Source organism: Pimephales promelas, chromosome 7 (genome assembly GCF_988280905.1).
Source record: "Pimephales promelas chromosome 7, fPimPro1.hap1.1, whole genome shotgun sequence".
Lineage (NCBI taxonomy): Eukaryota > Metazoa > Chordata > Actinopteri > Cypriniformes > Leuciscidae > Pimephales > Pimephales promelas.
In genome coordinates this window covers 9,487,234-9,514,417 of record NC_142775.1, presented here as the reverse complement: position 1 = coordinate 9,514,417, position 27,184 = coordinate 9,487,234, and the positions used below count along the sequence as shown (strand labels likewise).

The 27,184-nt window shown below is 39.1% G+C and overlaps 1 protein-coding gene across 1 annotated transcript; it reads left to right on the top strand.

Moving 5' to 3' along the window:
* Positions 1–4,060: 4,060 nt before the first annotated feature.
* cytip (cytohesin 1 interacting protein) lies at positions 4,061–26,654 on the top strand. The gene is made up of 8 exons (XM_039647259.2): positions 4,061–4,310; positions 4,637–4,686; positions 4,770–4,824; positions 5,019–5,121; positions 6,821–6,914; positions 11,595–11,661; positions 11,902–11,968; positions 24,496–26,654. The coding sequence occupies exons 1-8, from the start codon at positions 4,134–4,136 to the stop codon at positions 24,912–24,914; spliced, it is 1,032 nt and encodes a 343-aa protein (XP_039503193.1). The 5' UTR covers positions 4,061–4,133; the 3' UTR covers positions 24,915–26,654.
* Positions 26,655–27,184: the final 530 nt, after the last annotated feature.

Sequence of the window (27,184 nt, the reverse complement as noted above, 5' to 3'; positions counted from 1 at the left end):
TAGACTGGTAATATTTACATTCAGAAATGTACAGACAATGGTAACAAAATAGTTACCTAGCAGCAGTATAAAGTGCAAAATAATGCAAGAATAGATAATAGTCAATAGTCCAGATATTGATATCCAGAGCACGGATGATGTTAAGAGACCTCCTGAGCCTCTCTGTTAAGAGACCGAGTTCATAACCCTGATGGCCTGAGGGAAGAAGCTTCTCCTGAACCTCTCTGTTTTAGTCCTCAAACTGCGGTATCGCTTACCAGATGGCATGGCAGCAAGTTGAAGAGACAGTTATGTGGATGATTGTAGTCTTTCATGATTTTATTTGCTCTGCTCTTGCAGCGTTTGAGGTAGAAGTCTTGTAAGGGTGGAAGAGGAGACCCAGAGATGCGCTCAGCTAAGCGCACGACTCTCTGAAGGGCTTTGCAGTCGTGACTAGAGCTATTCCCATACCATACTGTGATACACTGAGTTAAAACACTTTCTATGGCCCCTGAATAGAAAGTTTTTAGGATCGTTGGTGAGACCCTGAATTTCCTCAGCTGTCGTAGATGGTATCGTCTTTGCCTGGCTTTATTCACCTGTGTGTGTATATGAGAGGTCCAGGTAAGATCATCAGAGATGTTTACACCGAGGTACTTATAGCTGCTCACCTTCTCCACAGGGGTCCCACTGATCATAAGAGGGTTAAAGGCCTGCTGTCTCTTTCTGTAGTCCACGATCATCTCTTTGGTTTTGGTCACATTCAGAGAGAGACAATTGTCCTGGCACCAAGATGTTAGTTTCTCAGTTTCTTCCATGTATGCGGTCTCATTAGCCGCTTTCCGACCAAGTAGTTACAGGAACTTAGTTATAGGAACTGTCCACTTCTAAACAGTTCTAAGAACTACTCTCTCCGAAACTCGGTTTTGCTGCTTGCGTTCGCACTGGCCAAGTGGCTATAGGAACTGGCAGGACGCAAGCACGGCGATGGTTTTCTGCTGCCTTGTCGGAAAATGCTACCGTAGCTCGAATTGATCACAGAATGCCGATTAAAGTCGTATGAAATACAATTATAATACAATTCTAAGTTATGAGTAGCTACTGTATACTGTAGACTACTGTTTTTATTTTTAAAACGGTGTGAAAAGTAAAAATTATCATAAAATATTCATCTTTGACTTGTCAAAGTACACCTTTCCTCATAGTAACTGAAACTTTCAGTTATTGTTTGTCAGCTGGCTGACCGTACCAATATTCATATGGTAGTAAGCAATTTTTAAAGGGAAATTATACATTATAACAGGAAAATGTACCTTTTGTGAAAAAAAAAAAACGAAAAAAAAAAAAAAACTGAGTCTGCACGTATGCACATAACCAGTAAGTAGCAAATTTCGACGGGTAGCATGAATCATCAGAACACCGGGACCTTAATAACGGAGAACGAACGGCGGTGTTTAAAGATTACGCTTGAGTTCTGTACAGAGAAACACAGAAGACGAAGGCTCCAGCGTAATATGATATTAAGTAATATGATGGAAGAAGATAAAAGAGCAGAGCGCAGGAGGCAAACAAAACGACGGGTAAGTTTAGCTATTATTAGCAATCAGCTGGAATGCGTTATGTTTGTCTTAATCTTCGTTGTAAAGTTTTGCAAAAACACACAGCGTATGGCAGACAGTGCGCTACAAGTTCCGTGTTGACAGTGGGCATGACTTTTAAGTTGAACCAATCAACGTTGACCTAGGGAAAGGGAACTAACAAAGTCCTCGGTCTAGAGTAGGTACTGAAAGAGTTATAGGAACTACGGTCTGAGGAACTAAAAAATCCCCAATTTAGTCCGGTCGGAATACGAGAAAAAAAGGGTTATAGGAACGTTAGGTTCTAGGAACTGCAAAAGTCCCTCCGGTCGGAAAGCGGCTATTGTTGTTGGAGATAAGGCCCAGGACCACTGTGTCGTCAGCAAATTTGACAATAGAAGTGGAGCTGTGTGAAGCCACGCAGTCATGTGTGTAGAGAGAGTAAAGTTGTGGACTCAGAACACAGCCCTGTGGCGCTCCTACGCTCAGGGTGATGGCGTGAGAGGTAAACCTTTATCAAGTGAACGTCATACATCAGATTAGCCTCATTTAAACTGATTTCTACAGCACTGACCTGCAATCCTGTGAAACTCCTCTTTGATGGCTCTCACGGGTTTGTGCTCAGGAAACAACACAAAAATTCTAAGAAAGAGCGTGAGATCGTAACGCACTTTCCTTACCGCTCTGCATAGAGCAACCTTACTAATGTGCTCTGCGCCCCCGATGTTATATAGAAAACTACCATTTAAAAACCTTCTGCCAACGTAAATGTAACTCCCTACAAATTAATGCTGCCTCGTCATCAACAGGATCCTGTATAAAAGGACTTGCCATTTTTGTCACTTGAGTGATGAAAATATGCACAATGAATGAATGTACCTGCACTACAAAAACAATCTTACTTAGGATTTTTGTTTTGTGTTTTCCAGTCAAAATATCAAAAGATTCTTAAAACAAGATGCATTTTCTACACAATAAAAATGACAAGCTATTTAGTCTAATACTAATTTAAAAATGTAAGTGTATTTTAATTTTGCTAATTATCTGCCACTGGGTTAAAGGGTTAGTTCACCCAAAAATGAAAATTAAGTCATTAATTACTCACCCCCATGCTGTACCAACCCCGTAAGACCTTCGTTCGTCTTCGGAACACAAATGAAGATATTTTTGATTAAATTTGAGAGCTGTATAACTACCACATTGGCTCCTAAAGGACTGCCTCTTGACGGCCCAGAAAGTCAATGAAGAAAATGTTTAAATATCCCAAGTGACTACCGTGGCTCAACTATATGTTTATCAAGCAACGCGAATACTTTTTGTGCGAAAAAACAAACAAAAATAACGAGTTTATTCGACTATTTCTTTTCTTCCTTGTAGGCCAGAACGAGACTTGCTTAGATTTCCACGACGCATGCGCGAGATTTGCGATCTGCTCACACCAGCTTACACTACTTCAGATCGCAATTCTCGCGCATGCGTCGTGGAAATCTAAGGAAGTCTCGTTCTGGCCTACAAGGAAGAAAAGAAATAGTCGAATAAACACGTTATTTTTGTTTGTTTTTTCGCACAAAAAGTATTCGCGTCGCTTGATAAACATATAGTTGAGCCATGGTAGTCACTTGGGATATTTAAACATTTTCTTCATTGACTTTCTGGGCCGTCAAGAGGCAGTCCTTTAGGAGCCAATGTGGTAGTTATACAGCTCTCAAATTTAATCAAAAATATCTTCATTTGTGTTCCGAAGACGAACGAAGGTCTTACGGGGTTGGTACAGCATGGGGGTGAGTAATTAATGACTTAATTTTCATTTTTGGGTGAACTAACCCTTTAAGAAAAAATAATCTTGTTTCCATTTGCTTTTAAGATAATTTTTCAGATTATTTTTACTTGTTTTAAGTAAAATGCACTTAATTTAGATTCCCCCATGTACCGAGTTCGGGGATAGTAGGTTAAAATGACCCTACCACTTAAGAACAGAAGGGGCGTTTAAAGGTTTTTACTCACCAGGCAGTTTTCACACCAGAGATTTTGCTTTCTAGACTCAAATCTACATCTGTTGTTATCCAGTGGAATTTCAGAAGCTATAAACCTCAGTGAATTGGGTTGTTTGCTCTAGTGTTGAGGGTTTCATTGTCACCTGTTTCTCACTACGCCAGCTGAGCTTTCAGAAGTCCTCTGTGTAGACCACTTAACAAGTGATTGTCCACAGAAAGATAGAGAGAAGTGAAAGCTGTGCAGATATGGAAACAGATGAAAGAGATTTGTCAAGACTGTGGCTGTTCATGCATATTTGTTCTCAGACGACTGCAAATATAGCTAAAAGTAAAAAAAGGAAACAACAACAGGGAAGATGCACAATTTCTGTCCACAGCACACTAGCTAAAGATGAAAAAAGTGAAAGAATAGATGAGAGAAAAAAAAGGAACCGTAAAAGATGGTCAACACACCCCCACAGACAGATTTTCAGTGCCTTTAGTTCCTGATAGTCATGTGACGTGGTTATATCCGCTGCCTGTACTACAGACAGGTCACACTGAAGCCTGCAGTTGTGTGCTGTGGTTCTAAGAATAAAGAAGCATGATGACATCCAATAAGAACTTTAAAGCACCTTTAAAACAGCTGAACAGCCTGGACAGCAACATAATCGACAGCTCTCAAAAGAAGAAAAGCACACTTTGGCGACGACGATCTTTCAACAGTGCCAAAAGTTTGAACACTGAAGAAATCAAAGGCGGGACATTATCACGCAGTCAGGTGGGACAATCAAAATACAGTGATGGGATCTTAATATCGTTTTTATGCCAACATGAATGCAGAGAGGTTCTAATTATATAACTTAACTGGTCTAACAAAATAAACTTTCCTAAATCCATTTTGTCAAAATATCCTGAATGAATATTTTTTTTTAATGTATTTATAAGTTTTCAGCTGTTATGGATCAACTATTCAGAATCAAATTAAATTTATTTAACATGCATTCCTGCAAAATAACAATTCCTACAAGATTCTTAGAGTTTTACATAATTTTGGATTAATCTGATTAATCACATTAAAATAATCTGAGAATTATTCTTTTACAGCTGAGCAGAACACACTCGACATCTCTGGTGGATTACACTGACCCTCAGAGGTAAGCCTGATTTACTGATTCTCTATGAATGTCTGATGTTTCTCATGCAAATATTTGGTTCACATCTCTCCTGTTTTGTGCAGAACAGTGGTTATATTGGAGAAACAAGACAATGAAGCCTTTGGATTTGAAGTCCAGGTTTGTTTTTATACTCCTAAGCAATGCTTCACACTGCATTAAATGCTTTTTTATGTCTCCAGAGTTGTAAATGCTACTTCCTTTGATATTTTTAGTGTGACCTAATTGATAAGATAATATTTTTAGAACAAGCATAAATGTTTTTAATGATATTTTCAGTAACAGTTGTTTGGGATGTGTGTCTCTTTGTGCAGACATATGGTCTAAAGGTGAAGAACAGCAGTATGGTGGAGATGTGCACATTTGTGTGCAGTGTGCAGGATGGCAGTGCAGCCGAAACTGCAGGTTTGACTGCTGGTGAGCAGGTTTTCCGTTTCCTCTTCTGTTACTCACTCCACCCATTTGACCTGACCTTGTTTACATGCTATTTTATTTACCAGCCTAAACCACATCTACATTTAACACAGCGGATGTACTGCTCTCTTCTGTTTTCATGGACTTTCATGTTTTGTCAAGCATGAAGCATTTATTTTTTTCAATGGAAAGCACTAATCAGCCTGTCAATTTCCATTCAATGGGAGTTAACTTTTTAATATTACATGAGGTCCACTTTTAATGTTAATAAGATATTTACAAAAAGAAACTATCACCATTTAGAAATTTCCAAATATGTTTTGGACCGTCTGATTTAAACAGCACATTTAAGACTTAAGTGTGTGAATGGTCATTGTTGTGATTGGGTAAAGTTTTTCCATTTGAAATAAGTATTTAACATATAGAAATGTTTTGTTTTTATGATTACAGATCATGAAAAGGGTTGATAACAGCATTAAATTTACAATTCACATTGCGCAGGGCAAGGTAGCAATTTGAGTGCATTACATTTGGAGGCAGGCAGGCATCTGGAGGCATGCTGTTTAAGTAGCTGCATATCACAAGTGGGAAAATCAAAGAAGCAGATGTTGTTTTGTGTTTGCATTTTGTGCAAAATAATTAAACCAATGTATGCTAAAGTAACAGTAGTGCAAATGGCCAAAAGACAGCTATGACAGGAGCTGGTCAGGCTAAAACAACAACACTAAAACACCACTCATTTCACCTCTAAGCATGCTATTGAGAATATTAAATTAAACATGAAAAATTGCCAGCTCTGTAATGAGTATTTTCGGTAACACTATAGAATACGGTTCCTTCGTTAATGAATAACTACACAAGAACTAATGACTAACACAATATTAACAATCTAGTAACTATTATTAACTAACAAGAAACTCTGATTAACGAACTAGTAAGTAATAGCGCACAGACGAAAGTGGTAGTTCACTATTAAGTAATCAATAACTACTATTTTTTTAATACCTCCCAGAGAACTACTGAAAAAGTTTATTAACAATCTAGTAACTACTATTAACTAAAATAAATTCTTATTAACGAATTAGTAAGTAATAGCTCACAGATGAAAGTGTTACTAGATACTTCTGTGGGAGTTACTAATTATTTGGATTCGTATTATAAAGTGAAGATCATTGGAACTAACTAGTAATTACTCAAGTGTTACTAAAGACATTTTCTAAAAGTATACTAAAGTTCACCAAAAATCTCAAACGGTTGCACAAATCATGACTAGATCATGTAACACTTGAGTAATTACTAGTTAGTTTCAATGATCTTCACTTTATAATACGGATCCAAATAATTAGTAATTCCCACAGAAGTATCTAGTAACACTTTCATCTGTGAGCTATTACTTACTAATTCGTTAATAAGAATTTATTTTAGTTAATAGTAGTTACTAGATTGTTAATAAACTTTTTCAGTAGTTCTCTGGGAAGTATTAAAAAAATAGTAGTTATTGATTACTTAATAGTGAACTACCACTTTCGTCTGTGCGCTATTACTTACTAGTTCGTTAATCAGAGTTTCTTGTTAGTTAATAATAGTTACTAGATTGTTAATATTGTGTTACTCATTAGTTCTTGTGTAGTTATTCATTAACGAAGGAACCGTATTCTAAAGTGTTACCGTATTTTCTTTTAAATCTCTCTCTCTCTGACAGGTGACATTATATTGTCAGTAAATGGAGTCAGTATTGAGGGTTCCACCCACCAACATATTATTGAGCTGATTAGAGACTCCACTAACATGCTGAAGTGAGTATAAGTAAAAAATATTTTTGTGCTATATGGTCATGAATGATAACCTATCCACAAATAACGTGTGTTGAGATTGAAGATGTGTGTGCTACTGAGTGATCAGACTCATGGATGATAAAATGGATGGAAAACAAAAATTCTAGGGAGACCATGGAACATGTGCACCAGCTATGCTCAAGTTACAACTCAGTCTAGTTGTGATGTAGTTAAGTTACAATTTATGCACTATACTATATTTTTTATGCTAGATATTTTTTACGCAAATGACTTTATACACAAACGCATGTCTCATTCCTATTTTGCACGCGCGCAAAGCGGGATTTTCCCCTCCACAGACGGACGTCGGTAAATTAGGGAATGAACTTGGGCTCCCTGGGCGGATCGGCGCAAAAAAGAGGGTGTGTTTCAGCGCAAACATTCCCTGGAGCTATTTTACACTTCCAGAAAACAATTGCGCCACTGACCAGAAAAAACCTGGTCTAAAGTCAGTGGCGCGTTGCGTGTTGTATATAATGCTATTTTAAGCGCGCATGCTTGCCCATAATTGCCCATACACTGATTCTCTCATCAACACAGTTGCAGTAGTTTTTATTTTTGCAAATCATACATTATAACAAGGAAAAATATTAACACATGAGGGAAATCATTGTGGTTTACATGAAGAATTACCCATTTTTAAGGCTAATTGTAGTACTGAAGGATCAGACCTGTTTGCCCAATAGTGGCAAGAAACATATGTATAGGCTATAATGTTTAACCGACGCTGATGTGCGAGAGTTTCTCCCATCCCCATACAACGTCACCTCTCTGTCTTTCACTGTCCTGACAAGAACGTCGGTCTCATCGGCTGTGAACGCTCCTGGCGCGGCCTGGTAACCGCCGTTATAATAACAATCCGTCATGCAACATGCGCACCTGTTCTTAAACGGTATGTTGGATGGCGCTCGGATTGGTTTATTTCACGTTACGCCCAAACCACACCTATGAATAATGAAGCTACTTCAGACCAACCTCTTTTAGATTTGCGCCAGGCACAAGAGGGATTTATCCTGCCGGGAAAATAGCAACAGCACCGGAACCCGCCCACAAAGTTACCATGCGCTTTGACACTTGAGTACAAGAGTACAACACATTCTCTTCCCAAGACGTCATCTAACAGTGTTTCCCAAACTTTTTTTCTGGGGACCCACATTTTAAAGTCGATAAATCTTTGTGACCCAATAAACATAAGGCCCATATAGTTCATATATCACGAAGAGAATGTATGTATTAACAAAATATGTATGACCAAAAAACTATATACACAATTAATTATATATTCCTCTACCCCCCCCTAATAAATCGAATGCAATATAAATGACTATAACATAGTATTCAATATAAATATTCCACATTTATTGGGAATGTTAAGGCTGTTACATCCGATTTAAAACTAGATAAAATCATTGAGTGATTTGTGGTTTGTAAGAGAGAGGATTGTCTGATTGAAACGCTTCTCACTAGATGTCACAACGTTGTTTAATAATAGGGTCCGGGACCGGGAGTAAACACAACTCCTTTAAGCTTTGTGTTTCGTTATCCACTGGGCCGTGCTGCCTAGTTCAAAATAAACTAGTGAAACAACTGAAACCAACGCTGTTTTGTTCTCTATTTGTTATTACTGACCTTAGAAAACGCTTCAGGTGAACAAATCCGAATCGTTTCAGACCGTTATGCACGCGCGTTTGGCCAATTCATGGAAAGGAAATAATCAAACCAATGAATGATTAATATCGCTGGTTACTGTCGACAAAAATACGGGACACAGATAAGGACTGCTGAAATATTCGGACTGTAAACTTTTCTCTCAGGTCAGTCGGAGCGCTCATGGTACACACATTATCCTAGTGCGTCATCTAACTGATGCTTTACGTAGGTTTAGGTCTGGGGTAGGGTTAGGATTAGATAGCGTAATCTAACTGACGTTAAAGGGATACTCCACTTTTTTTGGTAATACGCTCATTTTACAACTCCCCCAGAGTTAAACTGTTGAGTTTTACCTTTTTTGAATCCATTCAGCTGATCTCCGGTTCTGGCGGTACCACTATTAGCATAGCTTAGCATACATAATTGAAGTGCACAAAACCATTAGCATTCCTCCCAAAATTTTTTTTTTTTTCTAGGCTGATATGCAGGGAACTATACTCTCATTTCTGCGTAATAATCAAGAAACTTTACTGCCGTACCATGAGTCCAGCAGGCGCGATGACTACACAAACTTAGTCCCGGTCACGTTGGAAGCTGGGCACTATTTTCAGGCGCTGCGTCATAACATTACGCCTGCTGCACTCATGGTACGACAGTGAAGTTTCCTGATTATTATGCAGGAATGAGAGTATCCACAAGTTTCGTACGCCTCATGAGGCCTTGCATTAAAAGTGGGCGCGACTTCCAGTTGGAAGTAAACAAAGCGCGACTTGACATGCTTGACACTCGTTCATTCAACAGTTGACAGTCATTCAAGTTATAGCGATCCAAACTAGCTAACGATGTGGGAACACAACCTCAACGAAATTAAAAAGGGTGAAATAACAGTACCTTTAACCTCCGCAGTAGTTGATTGGGAGTATTATAATAACATTATTAATAATCAATACTCATCAAGGCATGGTGACAGACAGTTGTGCGAGCTGACAAACAATTAAAATAAAAAATACACACTTAGTCATTGTGCTTTGGAGTTTATTCAAAATTATAAATGAATGTGCTACTTGAATACAAACTGGCACATTTGGTATTCTGTCATCACAGGCTTTGATCCTGAGTTTAGGTGTAACATCAGTAGCGAACAGCCAATCACATGCTGATAGAGTTTATAGAATATTAAGAATTTAAACAAATGTACACAGGAAGATTCGTCGTCTTTTGGGAGGTGATGGAAACTACAGTCGTTGGCAGGATCAGAGACGGGCTCTGGCAGGATCACTCTGATTTCGTTTTCAGCTTATGTTCAAAACAATCACGTTTAAGCCACTGAATTAGTTTAGTCCAGTTATACATACAACCGCGAACAGCACATGTTGTCCCTGAGCTCCGTAACGACATCTCTCATAAAGATTTGCGTCTTTAAATAGTAAAATAATTCTCAGAAAAAGAGCTAGCCACTTCGCTAACTAACACACAAAATACCATTTGAATGCTACTTCCGCCGCCTCACCGGAAGTTTCACCCACTTTATTTTTTACAGGAGCGACCCTCGGAAACTTGTGGATAGTTCCTAGTCATATCATCCTAGAAAATCGCAACTTTACATTTTACGTCTGTCTTCGTGCACAATGTAACTAAGGCGATGTATAAGAAGAGTCAAGTTTTAAATAGGAAAAAAAATTGCCAACACTTAATTTGTAAAATTGCCAACACTTAATTGCCAACACGGTAATTTTTTGGGGGGAGAAATTCTGTTCCACTGTGCAGCTGCACTGGATTTTAAGAACCTACAAACAGCTGGTGGATCCATGTCCTGATCCACCGTGGGCCAGTTGCATAAACTTAGAAGGTTTATATGTAACCGACGTAAAAAATTTATGAACAAAAATAGACTTACTTGTAAGAGTAGTCTAACAGTTTATGGATGCACCAGCTGTGTAAGTTACAACTTTTGACATAAATGGGCACTAAAAAACTTACGCACCACTACATATTTTTGCGTAACTCCATTAAACTTAGTTGAAGCGTAACTATGTATATAAATTAAATATTTACAGAAGCCTCCAATCAGGAGTAATGGTTGGAAAAAAATGACTGAACTGCATCAATAAGTTCTTGTTTTACCCGACAGACTTGAATTCTTTGGACAAATATGACAATGCTGACATTTACACTCGCTTACATTTTAAGAGAGAAAACATTAAATGAATAGATTATTTGTGTCAGTGTGATTACTTGTGAAGAGATGTCAGCTCTTCAACACATCCTAAACAGCGTGCAGTTGTGTGGATCGCTCTTTGTTGTGCATGCCAAATAAAATAAGTCATAACAAATAAAAATATTTTTTCTTTTTATATTGTATCAGTATTTATTTATTGATCAATTTTTATAAATACCAATTATGTTATTCATGATTAAGTATCATATTTAGTGGAAATTTATTTTCACAATTAGTTATGAGGTAAAAAAAATTTAGAATGAAGGATAACCTGAAAGTCACAGCATTTCAAAACAACTTTTGCTCTATTTGAAAGCTGTTGTGGGATCATTGAGGGTAATCAACATATTATGTCACTTTGAGACGACTTACTAGCTATGTTTTGCCTTATGAACAAATAGTGCAACCGAATAAAGTACAGAGTTAGTTTTTCAAACTAGATAGTAGTTACTAAGCCTCTAGTGTGGACTTAATGTTCCAGTGTCAGCAAGAACTTAGGAATGACTGGTACAACCCTATCCAGAATATCACAGAGACAAGGACTCATTTGACTTGGGCTAATGTCTAACCACCTAGCAACCACCCAGAACTTTATATAAATATAGACTTGTTAGCAGAACATCCTAGCAACCAACAGCTAATAGCAAAAAAAATTGTATATTACATAATCATCTACAAAAAAAGATGCTTTGACCATTCATGTATTAATTTAAACCACTCTCTTTTCTCCTCTTCTTATGCATATGTGTGTGTGTGTGTGTGTGTGTGTGAAGGTTGGAGACAGTCAGCGGGAGTGTTGTGAAGAGAATTGAATTAGAGAAAAAGATGCGCTATCTTAAGGTGTGTATTTATGCATCTTAGTGTGTGTTTACCACATTACACAGAGCTGAAACCTTACTCAGAAAGATACACAGCATAACTGAGAAATCCCAGGCAGTCTGAATTGTATATAATGTAGTGTATTTGTTACCATGAATGCTGAGGCATCTTATTGAATGCTGATCCACTTACTGTACATACACATTTACCACAATGACTCATAGACGTTGATCTCATTTTACATGTTTTCGCTCTGCACAGCAAACTCTTCGTGAGAAATGGGTGGAACTGCAATCTCTCACACTTCAGGAAAAGCGTCTTACTCGAGGTGAGAAAAAAAAAAAACTACTCAGTTTAGTTTCATCTCTAAGTGTTCCAGGGGCATACTGTCACAGTGTCTGGTTGTGTTTCCCTTATTTAGCACTAGAGGTCCTCGTTCTCACTGTGTCCTTCACATTTAACTGCATTTCCCAGCATTCTGTCTGTCACTATCACTTATTAGTTCATTGCACTCAGCTGTACCCCGTTATCATTGTTCCCAGCTATTCTGTGTTAACCCTGTTTGAGATGTGTATACACAAATCCGCCGCGAACTCCATCAACTCTTCACATGCCAACTGTACCGAATAAATACTGCCCTACAAAATGCACTAACTAACAAATAAATACTTCCCCGGCAAAATGCACTAACTAACGCTACGCAAACAAAGAGATGGAGAAAGAGGCCTTTAAAGTTTTTATACCAGCCAGTCAAACATCTCATGGATAGATTATGTGGTAACGTTAATGCATCTCCGAAACGGGACATAATTTAACCCAGATATTTTTTCACAAGACAGAACACATGCCATAAAGCCCATTACAAGTCTTAACTAATTTTTGACCAAATGTGTAGTTACTGCGCTTTGCCTTTGTAGGGCAGAATAGACTGCTACTGATCTAACCACTGACTACACCAGCAACACAACATTTGAGAATGATCACGACGACACCGGTCATAATCCATCACAGCCCACACGCGCATCAGACCATACAAACTCAACATCCAGCCACGCAAGAAAACGTTAAATATTACCGAGGTAATAAAATGCTGATGTGATTTGCTGCCCAAGAAACATTTCTGATTATTATTAATGTTTTCTTTTTAAAAAGTCAGGATTCCTTGATGAATAGAAGATTCAAAGTAGATTTATCCGAAATAAAAAATCTTTTTAACATTATAAATGTAACACATTATGGTACGAGTTCACTGCCTGTGAAAACCTCGACACATTAAAAGGTGTCGAGGTTTTCACAGGCAGTGAACACGTACCATAATGTGTCAGTAACAATACAGAGAAAATTGTTAAAACAGCCATCCACACAACACGATCTTCCCGGCATCACTGGACATACTCACAAAATAACTAAATAAAAACATCTCACATCTGTTATAGAATCTGCTACGAGAACAATGCTACTTCTGCAGCAGCAAGGCCCGCAGTAATGGCGGCGCTGCTTTGCTTCCGCGTTTTGCCGGATTTGTGTATATATTCCCTGTCAGTGTTAGTATGTGTACGGAGTCGTTGTTGTATGTCACTTTCCTTGAGGTCTGTTTTGAAGTTTGTTTTATGTTTTGTTTTTCTTGTTTTGGACTGCTTTATTAGATTTTGTCCCTTGCCTGGCTGACTATGAGATTTGGATTACCCTACCAATAAACTGCTGCTATTGGATATCTGTTCCCTGTGTATGTGTTCGTGACACATACATCTTACTGAGAGAGTTTCGATCTGAAGAATTCCAAATCTATTTGAGGAATTCAGCTTTAAATTAGGTTTATACGAAGTTCTGAAAAATATTTTCATTCAAGATAATTTTGTTCCTCTGGACAAAAACAAAGATGCTGCTTCCATCCTTAAGTTTGCACCCCAGCATAAAAAAGTCATATATCCAAAAAGACAAAATAAACACTGAATTATTTATAATTATTTATAACTAATTATTATATTGCAGAAATTAAGGTTTATGTCCCCTTTGTTCTTATTATGGTGTAATTTCCCGATAATCAATGTGTTCTTTGTTATAGTTGTTTGTTCATTAGTCTCTGCTTCATCTGAAGTTGTGAAGCTGTTAGCAAAAGCTGTTTTAAAGTTGTTTGGATTCAAGATGAGTGGCGTGCTCAATTCCTTTTTTAAAAAGTTCAACCTGGGTGCTCTTCGGTCCAAGGTAGGACATCAAGGAAACAGTAGAGAAAAAAAATCTCTGATGACTGAGGCACTCCTTCATTAAAATGTCTTTATTATACAAATGAAATGTCCTAAACGGACAAATTTAAAAAGCCCACGCGTAGCGTGCCTTCTTCAGGGCATGGTGAAGCAGGTAGAAAACTGATCATAATAGCCGTTTCTCAATACCAAGTACGCAGACTTCGGACTTGCGTCCTTGGTAGTTCAGACTTGCCAAGTTCGACTCCGGAGAACGAACTCCCGAGGACGAGAGGACGCAAGTCCGGTTCTTCTGCAAATGGAACAGAGCGTACTTGATCGCGTCACTCAGCAGCACGCTCTACTCCGGTTCTCTTTATTTAGCCTATATTTTAGGCAACAATAAAACAAAATTTGCTACAACTCTGCATATTTTCGTCAACAATAAAACGAAATATGTTATAAAACACCACTCTGCCTCTTTTCATTAACAAAAAAATGAAATATTAGCCTAATGGCCATGTGGTTCAGGCAACGCGATTCTCTTCACTGCATATATTTATAACAAAATGAACATGATCTTTTTGTTTTCATTTTAAAAATATGAAACATTGATTTTTATTGACATTTATCAAACAGAGACAGGGTTATGTCATTTTATTTTATTACTCATATAGTGAAGATAATATAAAAAAAATGTTAAAGTTAAATAGACAAAGTTATGAAACCTCAAAAACTTTTTTTTTTTTTTTTGCCATGGAACAAACTATAGTTCAATGAGACCAAAGATAGACTTATACACAAGACAAATTATTATACGTCAAGGTTTATCCACTAGACTAGAGAGATCAGAGCCGGCGGCAAACGTCAGAAGCACTAGCCGAGGATAAGCTGTTCCAGTCGGGGTTGATCTCGCTGAGTGTCCGCTGAAGGCTTGGATGTCAGAACTCCGAAAACGTCAGATGTATTTTTCAGATAGGCGCTATCTTTATAAATAAACTACAGATTTGAGATTTAAACAACCACATTCTCGCCTGAAACACTCTTAAAATTACATTTCATAACTCAATAACAGTAGTATTTTGATATTTCGTGGATTTTCTCCTCTCCCATTGACGCTTGCGAGGTGCATTCTGGGTTACCTGGCTATCTCAAGTCCACACAAGTCACCTCTCGATGCATCCTCGGTAAACGGGGCGGATCAAGAACACATCCGGGGATTTGAAGTGGACTTGGCTAGATGTGAACTTTGAATTGGAACAGTACTTGGGCAGCGACTGATGACGTTTCACAAGTCCACAAGAACACAAGTACAGACAAGTACGCATATTGAGAAACGGCTAATATCTAAGACACACAAGTAGGAGCCAACAGCAACCTTGCACTGCATCAGCAGGTGAGACAAGAAGGACCAAAAGCCAGGGAAAAAACCACAGAGCCGAAGGACCCAACGTTGCTGAAGGCATGAGAGTCACAGAGGAAGGTCCCCTGGTGGAGGCTGAGCCTCTACGTGAGCATGAAGGCCCAGTTCCCAACATGCTAGACAGAACAGAGCCAAATGAAGATACCAAAGAATCAGCCAGAAGGAGCAAGCTGAAGTGGCCGAAGTCAAATGAAGCAGAGGCATGGCGCAAGTTGGACTTCGACCTGATCAAGACCCTAGAGGGATCACTGCGTGGAGGGGCCGAGGCTAAGCTTAACATAATTGGAGACATAATCTACCAGACCTGCAAAGACGGGTTTGGCGAAATTGTCCCCAAACAGAGGACCGCCAGGAGAGAGAAAGGAAGGAGGGAAAGGGAAATCCTCCAACTTGTGCAAAGGCGTCGGCAACTCCGAAAGAATTGGAGGAAGGCAACCCACGCAGAGAGAGAGGGTCTAAAAGTCCTGTGGGAGGAGGTCTGGAAAAGGCTAGCCGGGCTTCGCAGAGCCGAACGCATCCGCAAGCGCAGCCAGTGGAAGCAGAAAGAGCAAGCCAATTTCTTCAAGGATCCCTTCAAGCATGCCAGACAACTACTGGAAGAAAAGAAGAGTGGCAGGCTAGAAACCACCAAGGAGAAACTGGAGCAGCATGTCAAAGAGCAGTACAGTGATCCACAAAGGAGCGCCCCTTAAGGAACTCCAGGGTACGTGCCCCAACCGGCAAAGCCAACGGCTGAGTTCAACATCATGCCCCCCAAGCTCAGCGAAGTCAGGCAAGTCGTGGAGAAGGCAAGGTCCTCTTCCGCACCGGGTCCCAACGGGGTCCCCTACAAGCTTTATAAGAACTGCCCCAAGGTACTAGAGCTGCTATGGTATCTGATGAGAACTGCCTGGAAAAAGCAAATCATCCCATCTGAGTGGCAAAGAGCGGTAGCAGTCTTCATACCTAAGGAAACAAACTCCAAAGACATTAGCCAATTCCGGAACATCGCACTACTGAACGTAGAAGGAAATATCTTCTTCTCAGTGCTAGCCAGGAGGATGACCAACTACCTGCTCGAGAATGGCTGTGTTGACACCAACTGCCAGAAGGCAGGAGTTCCAGGTTTCCCATGATGTGTAGAGCACTCCACTATGATCTGGGACCAGATCCAGAAGGCCAAGCGGGAGAAGACCGACCTGCATGTCACCTGGCTTCATCTTGCCAACGCGTATGGATCAGTTCCACATCAGCTGATCAACTATGCTATGGAGTTTTTCCACATGCCCACCAGCGTCAAGAGCCTTGTCGCTCAGTACTTTAGCAACTTGCAGATGTGTTTTTCCCTCCAGGACTTCACCACCGGATGGCAGCGGCTCGAAGTAGGAATTGCGATGGGGTGTACTATTTCCCCAATACTATTCGTAGCAGCCTTTGAGATACTCCTCATCGGGGCAAGGCAAATGGTTGGGGGGATTAAACTCCCAACTGGCAAGAGGCTTCCCCCATGAGGAGTTATATGGATGATGTCACCAGCCTCCTTCAGACAGCAGCATGCACATCAAGACTGCTGAAGAGGATGGACGAATTGATGTCATGGGCAAGAAAGAAGATCAAGCCCTCCAAGTCTCGGAGCTTGTCCCTCAGGAGAGAAGTCAGAAATGACAATACCATCTTTGCCATCGGAGGGGAAAATATCCCACTCCTATCAGAGCAACCAATCAAAAGCCTGGAGAGGCAGTATACTGCAGACCTATCTGACAAACAGATGGGGAAAACCGTCATGAAGCAGCTCTCTGACAGACTGGCAAGGATAGACCAAAGCCAACTCCCTGGGAAGTTTAAGGTCTGGTGTTACCAGTTTATACTCTACAGGAGGGTGATGTGGCCCCTGAAAATGAGTGCGATTCCCTCATCAACTATAAGTAAGATGGACGGAAAAGCCAACTCATTCATCTGAAAGTGGCTGGGGTTGCCACGGTGCTTATCTGAAAACGGTCTATTTGGGAAAAACATGCTGCAGCTGCCACTTCAGTCCATACAGTTGGGCTACATGCAAGAAAAAAACAGGTTGGTTCTCGAGCTGAGGGAGTCCACAGACTGCAAGTGGAATGCCCAAACTGAGGTCGATCAAGCTGTCAGTCGGCTACAACACGGGAGATTATGGGCAAAGTTCAGGTAGGAAGAGCAGGCCTAGGATGGGGAGAGATGCCACGCTTTTGGTCCAAGGCCAATTGCAAGCAAAGGAAGGAGATGGGGGTAGCAGAGGTGAAGAGGATGGAGGAAGATCGCTACAAAATCAAGGCTGTGGCGCAGGGTTGACAAGGAAGCTGGACAAATCTGGGAGGGAATCATGAACCGGAACATCAGTTGGTCAGACGTGTGGAAGATCCCACAGGCAACACTTAGTTTCCTTATTCGGTCAACCTACGACACGCTTCCCTGCCCTCGAAACCTCCATCAGTGGTTTGGGAATGAAGAATCCTGTGTACTCTGCAATGCTCCCAACGCAAGTCTCCAGCACATCTTGGCAGGCTGCAAGGTCGCTCTCTCACAGGGATGCTACAGATGGCGCCACGATCAGGTCCTGAGAAAGCTAGCCAAAGTACTTGAGGAGTGTCGACAGGGTAGCAAACAACCACCATCAGCAGAGGACCCCACCATCTTTGTGTCGGAAGGAGGGGTAAGGAGAAGCATCAGATCAAGACAAACGGCAAGGCCCTTCTCTCCCAACCAGGAGTGGGACATGAGGGTTGACCTGGACAGGCAGCTCCGGTTCCCCATGGAGATAACCACCACATCTCTCCGGCCAGACATAGTGGTGTGTTCATCCAAGGCGAGATCAGCGCACCTCATCGAGCTCACTGTACCACTGGAGGAGGGTATCGAGGCCGCCTTCAAACGGAAGAAGGCCAAGTACTCAGAGCTCGCTGCCAAGTGCCGGGAGGCTGGCTGGAAGATGACCATCCACCCAGTGGAGGTTGGATGCCGAGGTTTCCTTGGGGTGTCAGCTATACACTTCTTGAGGGAAGCAGGAGTGACCGGAAGGAGGCTAAGGAGGGCAACAAAGGATCTGGCAGAGGATGCAGAGAAAGGTAGCTTTTGGCTCTGGCTGAGGAGGAAAGATAGGTGTTGGGGGAAGAACAGCTAACCCCAGATAACAGCAGTAGGGAGGACAGCTATCAGCTGCAGGGGGTGACAGGGAGACGTTCCAGAATTAATGGAGCGAAACGTTGGTGAACGGTGGTTTCTGGCTGATGACCCTGCAGCTGACCCATGGGCACTGGAGGAGGTGTGACAGGCAGCAATGCCCAGCAGGTGGTAACATCTTCCTGTGCAATTACAGGAGCACACACAGGTGCTGGCAATTAGTGTTAAAGATCCACAGACAATTGCCAAGACACACCCCCCACATAGTTTCCAGCACTAAAATACAAATCACAATAAATATAACATGCATTTATACTCATATATACATTGCCAGGTCAGGTCTCTCACATAGTTCTCAAGAACAAATCTGTTGATCACAATATCAAATGAAAAACATACAAGCAACAAAAAAAACAAAAAAAAACATACATATACACTCGTGTACATTGAGAGAACACACCTCCCACATAATATATATAATATATTTATAACATTAAAGTTTTTAGTCACATTAAGTTAAAACACAAGCAACAGGTAGCACGCCTATATTCATGTATACACATGCATATGCATATACAACACACATGAAAAACAAGCAGTCAAAAAAAAGGAATAGTATTACAAAGTCACAAAAAAGGCCTCATTTAGACCTGGATAGTCCATTGCTTTAAGATTCCATATCCAAAAGGTTTCACGTTGCAATAACTGTTTTAAAATGTCACCTCCGCGTATTGATTTTTTAATAATTTCAATGCCCTGAATTTTTAAGGATGATGGGTCACTATGATGTACTGCTTTATAGTGTTTGGCCATAGGGTAATCCTCGTTGTTGACACGTATTGCGTATTTGTGTTCATAAAAACGCTCTTTTAATTTTCTTTTAGTTCTGCCCACATAGAAACACCCACATGGGCATTGTAGGCGGTAGACCACATATTCAGAGTTACAATTAATGAAACCATTTGTTTTGAATTATTTCTGTGTTCTCAAATCACAAAAAATCTTACTCTGAATGACATCTTCACAATGACTGCAAGACCCACACCTATAGGTTCCCCACAAACCTTTTTGTAACCATGTTTTTTTGTTTAGGAACTGGAAGGTAGCTTCTTACAAGTTTGTCCCTTATGGATGGTGCCTTCTTGAACACAGTCATAGGCGGCTTTGGAAAAACATTTTTCAGAATAGGATCACTTTGAATTAACCCCCAATTGGACTTAATTATTTGTTTCATTTCAAAAGCACAACTACTATATTGGGTAACAAAGACAGGTCTAGACTCTAGAGTTGTTTTTAGCCATGTCTTTCCTCCTCTTCTTCTCTTTTAGTAGGTCAGAGCGTGTTACGTCTCTTTTAGTAGGTCAGAGCTTTTGTTAGTGATTTTTTTATTATCGTTGGTGAGTAGCCCCCAGCCCTAAACCCTAATGTCATATCTTGAGCCTGCTTTTCGAAATCAGAATCTTTGTTTTGTTTTTATTTTGTTGCTTGTATGTTTTTCATTTGATATTGTGATCAACAGATTTGTTCTTGAGAACTGAGAGACCTGACCTGGCAATGTATATATGAGTATAAATGCATGTTATATTTATTGTGATTTGTATTTTAGTGCTGAAAACTATGTGGGGGGTGTGTCTTGGCAATTGTCTGTGGATCTTTAACACTAATTGCCAGCACCTGTGTTGTGTGCTCCTACTTGTATGTCTTAGATATTATGATCAGTTTTCAACCTGCTTCACCATGCCCTGAAGAAGGCTTCATGCCGCTACGCGTGGGCTTTTTAAATTTGTCCGTTTAGGACATGTCATTTGTATAATAAAGACATTTTAATGAAGGAGTGCCTCGGTCATCAGAGATTTTTTTTCTCTGCTGTTTTAAAGTTTTTAGGAAACCCTCATTGTGTCCCATGTCTGATACTCTCTTAGGTAACACTTTAGAATACGGTACCTTCGTTAATGAATTAGAACCAATAAGTAACACAATATTAACAATCTAGTAACTATTATTAACTAACAAGAAATTCTGATTAACGAACTAGTAAGTAATAGCGCACAGATGAAAGCGGTAGTTCATAATCAAGAACTACTAATCAAGAACTACTATTTTTTTCAATGCTTCCCAGAGAACAGAAAAAGTTTATTAACAATCTAGTAACTTCCATTACCTAAAAAAAACTCTGATTAACGAACTAGTAAGTAGTACACAGATGAAAGTGTTACTACATACTTCTGTGTGAATTACTAATTATTTGGATCCGTATTATAAAGTGAAGACCATGGACCAACTAGTAATGACTAGTTAGTGAAGTGTTGAAGTGTTACTAAAGACATTTTCTAAAAGTATACCAAAAGTTCACCAAAAATCTCAATGAAATGACTTTAGTGTTTGGTTGCACAAATCATGACTAGATCATGTAGTAACACTTGAGTCATTACTAGTTAGTTCCAATGAGCTTACAATAACAGAAATAAAACACAATGCAAAGTTCCCTTCCCACATGAATACAGCACTTATATCACCCATTCCTAAACCTAACAAAGACAACACCTTCACATCCAACTATCGTCCTATCTCACTTATAAATGTCGAGATAAAAATTATTAGCAATTATTAATTAATTAATTATTAATTAGCAAAAAATATTTTAGCCCATAGAATTTAACAAATTATACCGTATATAATCCATCCTGATCAGACCGGCTTCATAAAAGGAAGACATGCATCTAATAATACCCGCAGATTATACAATTTAATGCACTACTCATCAACACAACAGAAAGATACTCTCATTGCCACATTAGACGGCGAAAAAGCTTTTGATAGGGTCAACTGGAAATTTTTATTCACCACGTTACAAAAATTTGGCTTTGGAGAGTCATTTATTAACTGGATCAAGATTTTATACACATCACCATCGGCCACAGTCACAACGAACGGACTAACATCACAAAGCTTCACACTGCACAGGGGGACAAGGCAGGGATGTCCACTCTCTCAATCCCTATTCACGATTTTTATTGAACAATAGCAGCAGCTATCCGTCAAAACCCAGCAATCAAAGGTATTGAAACACCACAACAAACACATCAAATCTCACTCTATGCAGATGATATCCTACTATATATACAAGAACCCCTAACATCTACTCAAGAAATAATTAAAACAATCCAGTCCTTCTCAAAAATATCCGATTATGCAATAAACTGGAATAAATCTTCCATCCTCCCTTTACATAAAACCAAATGGGATGTGGCACCCCATCAATCACCTATCTATATGTCATGATCACATCACTTACTTAGACATTAAGATTTCCTCCAGACTGTCAGAGTTGGTAACACTCAACTTCACACCACCGTTAAAAAAAATAGAAGACGATTTGCTCAGGTGGCTCAACCTCCCAATCTCCATAATCGGCAGGATAGCAGCAATAAAAACGACGATTTTACCGAAAAATAATTACCTATTCTCAATGATTCCAACCCACCCCACACTCACTTGGTTTAAATCACTAGACTTCATTATAACTCGCTTCGACTGGAAAAATAAAACGCCAAGGATAAAACTCACTACACTACAAAAGAGTAAGGTTCAAGGAGGACTAGAAGCACCAAATTTCCAATATTACTCAATGGCTAACCAACTGCAATACATATACAAATAGATTCACCCCACCCAATCTGATTGGATAGATATAGAACAATCACTATGCAAAGAATAAAATATAGCTGACATACCGTTCCTCACCAAATCAAACAAACAACACACGTTTTAATGCAGTAACTATAGCCGCCACTCTGACAGCCTGGTGGAAATTTCACCAAATCACAAACTCTACATTAGCTCCATCTAACCTCACTCCACTATGGAACAACCGTGACTTTATAAGCAATAAAAAAACCATTGAATTTTCACACATGGGCGGAAAGAGGCATCACCCACATTAAGCATATTTTCAAATCCAACACATTTAAACCATTACCACAACTGGCCCAGGAGTATGGTATCGGGAACAACAAATTTTTAAAATACCTACAAATCAAATCTTCTGTCCTGACAAAAATAAACATCAGAGATACAAATTTAGAACTTCCACCGGCAATATCAGACTTGGTCAACATTTCCTCTCCAAAGAAACTGCTCTCTAAAATATACAAAATGATCTCAAATCAACTTCAGTCCATATACTTACCAACAATAAAATGGGAAAACGTTCTTTCAATAGCCCCTGATGCCATCTTTTGGACCCGAATCTCATGTCCAAAAATGCGAATCTTCAGTTGATACAATACAAAATACTTCACAGAACACATTACACGGGCAATAGATTAGCTAAAATGGGTTTCACATCAGAAGTTTGCACACATTGCAATCAAAATTCTACAGATACATACATCCATGCAACCTGGCACTGCACTCCAATCAAACCCTTTTGGGAAGAGGTCACACAGTCACTATCCACTATAGTTGGCTGCCACATCCCACTGTCGCCTTCCCTTTGCTTGCTGGGAGATCTCACAATAATCACTGATAAAACTATAAACTCTAAAATACTCCTCATAGCTCTAACCATCGCCAAGAAAACTATCCTCATGAACTGGAAAACCAGAAATAAATTACACATTAACATTTCGAAAAATCTTATTACAGACTTCATTGCAATGGAACTCGCATCTCCCCTTCATCGCATCTCCCCACACATCTGAAACTGACCTCTGCCGTCCAACACTTTCTGATCTCTGAATCCTCTCTCTGTTCTTAACTCCGACTTCTCCCACCTTCTTAACCAACCCATGAAAATTTGTGCATTTTAATTGCTTGAACTTGTTTCTGTCATCATTGTTATTACTATCTTTACTGTTACTGTTATGATTACTATTTTCACTTGTATTCTTTTTGTTATTGTTTCATTTTTGTAATTGCTGTTGTTGCTGTCTTTTGCTCTCACCGTTGTGATCACCATCATCATTGTCATTTATTATTATTATTATTATTATTATAATTATCATCAATATTGCCATTGTCAATGCTGTATAATTGGAATGTAGAACTAGAATTAAGTGTCATTGTCATTCCTATTGCAATAACTTCCCCCCTATCTCTTCATGGGTTTTTAATGCACCACAACATAGAATAGGGGAAAAAAAAAACAAACAAACAAAAAAAAAACACGCCAAACACCAAGGCAGGCAAGACAGGTGAGAAGTGGTTTCAACAGGACAGCATCTCTGGCCCAATTTGAGACACCCTCGCACTGTACTCCCTCTTTTAATGCACTTTAGACATTGCACATAACACAAAAAACAAAACAAAAACCCCCCCCAGAAAAATAAGGAAAAGATAGGGACTGATGAGATGTGGGGGAAGGTTATCTTATATTATCTTATTATATCATATTTTATTTTATACAGGATTCACAATGGCAATTGTTACATAGGAGGAAGGATGGAAATAAAAATCTACAATCACAATATAGGCAGTATGGTGGTAGTGGGGAGTGGGATGGTGATGGTAATGACAATGGTAATAAATAATAAATGGTTACTTTGTTTACACACACATACACATACCCACACTCACACCCGCTCACATACACAATTAGATCAAACTCTTAAATCACTCTTGCCACTGCTGGAATCATGGATTTACAAGTTTGCTTACTACCGCACTATGTTGGTTTGTTTGTATGTATGTTGACTGTTAAATAAAAAAAAAAAAAAAAAGTTCCAATGAGCTTCACTTTATAATACGGATCCAAATAATTAGTAATTCCCACAGAAGTATCTAGTAACACTTTCATCTGTGCATACTAATATTCACTAATACTACTTACTAATTCATAATCAGAGTTTTTTTTAGTTACTTTTTCAGTAGTAATAGTGAACTACCACATTCATCTGTGCGCTATTACTTACTAGTTTGTTAATCAGAGTTTCTTGTTAGTTAATAATAGTTACTAGATTGTTAATATTGTGTTACTCATTGGCTCTTGTGTAGTTAATCATTAACGAGGGAACCGTATTCTAAAGTGTTACCAAACTGTTACTCAAAAGGCTAATGTTTTTTCGGATGTTGAATGATTAAGGGCCATTAGGATTAATGTTATATCTTTCTGTGTTCCAGATAATCTGAATGAAGGTGCTCAGCATCTGTCTTTTGACTCTATGATGTCTCTTTCATCTCCAATGGGCCACTCTGGGCAGCGTTTTTCCAGTGACAGCAGTTGCCGCAGCATAATGACAGATGATAGTGAGGATGGTGCCTTCATGTCACCAGTATTTGATGATTCGAGTCCATTAAGCCCCACTGAGCCAAATGGCGGCTTCTTCCAGCTGGAGGGGGGGGTGTCGCGACCCCTGACAAGAACACGCAGCATTAGCCTGACCAGCAGTAACAATTCACTCTCCCCAAGCTGGGAAAATTCACCTTCATCCATGTTTGGTACCCTGCCAAGGAGAGGCAGAAGAGGTAGCGTCCGCAAGCACCTTCTGAAGTTCATCCCTGGTCTGAATCACTCTGTAGAGGAAGAGGAGGGCAGCTGAAACCTCATTCATTCTTCCATTGACTGTTGATCTGATGAATTCTTCGTGTGGACCTTGGGAAGTGGAAGGTTTATTCCATTTTGAATTCTTCTGTTCTCAAGATGTTCTAGAATTCATGTCTCATGTTTTTATGACTTACCTGCTTTTAGTGTCGATAAAAACAGGAGTCGAGTCTCACGTGAGCATTACGGACTGCATGATGCATGAATCTCTGTGTCATTTTCTGTCAATTATGACAATGCTTTATCAGGCACTATGACTTCCCAAAAATTCAGCACTGAAATAAACAACTGGCATTAACTAAACCTTAGGAAAGTTTATGATGAAAAGCAACTCCATTGAGCAAAATCTTAAGAATTATGCACATTATTTTCACTGCTCTAATTCAGTGATTTACACTTCATTCCTGCAAGCTTATGAATGTGTCCTATTTCCAACTTGATCTCTAACCAATCAAGATCTCAAAGTCTGCTGTAGCATGCAATTGATATGTGGTTGCTCAGTGGTTAGAGCAAGTAAGTTCTTAATGTTTAGTACGTGCCTTGCTGTGCTCCAAAATGTGTCAGACTGCAATTCTTAACACAATGCAAGTTACACTTTTAGTATTTCCGCAAGGGTTGCAATAGTGGGTATAGCGACAGTTTTCTCATTCAGATTTTGGTGAAGCAAGAAGCTGAAAACAACATAAACTACCTAAATAATAACACATCTACTGGTGACTAAATGCTGGGAGTCATAAAATGCTATGAACCCATAGATTTAAATGTGTGGATCTGGGCCGACACTATGTTGCTGTCTGGGGTGGGGTGGGTTGTTGTGTGTGTGGCAACTGCAGACATTTGAAGGTAACTCTGAATTGTTACCACCAGAGTAACATGTGAATGCGAATGCTACGTGTGTTCAGGGGTGTGTGAGAAAATGATTGTGTAAAATATGTTTGAGTCCCAAGTGTCTGCAAAATGACAAATAACCATTACAAATCATCTTTATGCCTTCTAGCTTACTGTGATCTTTCCTAGTAGGAAACCACTGTAGGAAACAACATTCCAGTCAATGTAGGTTTAGGTTAGGGCTGAGGTTGAAGCTTTAATCTATCAATCTCATTTCTCTCTGTATTTATGGTTAGTTAAACTTTAAGGTTTGTTTAACAGTGTGTTGTTTCAGGAACAACAAAATATGTTTTGCTTGTCTGTCACTCTCTCACCAAACATAGAGCTAGTCGTATTACACAGATGAACTGAATAATGGACAACTACAATTATTTTGCTCAATCTCAAAACTTTACTGCATAAAAGATCTATGAACATTTATAGAATATATAGCTAGTAATTTCTACTCCTGATTGCAGATTAGTTTAGCATGATTAGCAGATAACTTTAAATCATTAAAGCATGAAAAGGACTGAACTGTAGTGAGTGTGTGAAATGAAAGTTAAGTGCTGACTTGGAAAGACTGAGATGATATTTGTGAAAGAGCTCCAAACCACAGAGGTATAGCAAAATTCATAACAGGATGTGGTCTGTTAGAGGTGCTACTTTACCACCTTTTTTCTTGCTTTTTTGAGTGATCTCTGTAACGGACAGTTTTACTTAAACTAAATATATATTCAACACCTCATAAATGTGAAAAAGGTGCTTGCTGGTCCATTCTTTTCTTAATTTTTAAAAATGAGCATAGTGAGTATATTCTCAGAAAAAAAAAAGAAAAAAAAAAGCTCTTGCAGTTGTGGCTAGTCACCTGCATACAATACAGGAAGTATATGTGCTTGACACAAAAATACTCTGCTCTAAACATGGGTTTCTCTTCTCTTTTTTGTTTCCTTTTACCATTTTGTATGGATTTGTATGGACTCCATATGGTTTATTTGGCAGTAAGCAAGTACAATTAACATATTTGCATGTTCACGGTTCTCTCTTATCTCTTATATGTTATGAAACATATAAAGCTGCTCGAGGTTTCATTGATATTTCACATGCATTTGTATGCTTACATACATGAGTTATTATGGGGTGCTATAATAACTCACATAAAACACACAAAGCTGCTTGAGGTTTCATTGATATTTCACATGCATTTGTATGTTTACATACATGAATTATTATGGGGTGCTTTTTTTGATGAAAAAGAGAAAATTCACAAGGCAATTCTGTGTCTTTAATAAATTGGGCTTAAATCTTTTTATTATTATTATTATTTATTTTTTTAGACTTTTTATCTTTAACCATTTGAATGCCTTTTTTCAGTTTTTCATTTATGAGTTAGCTCTCATG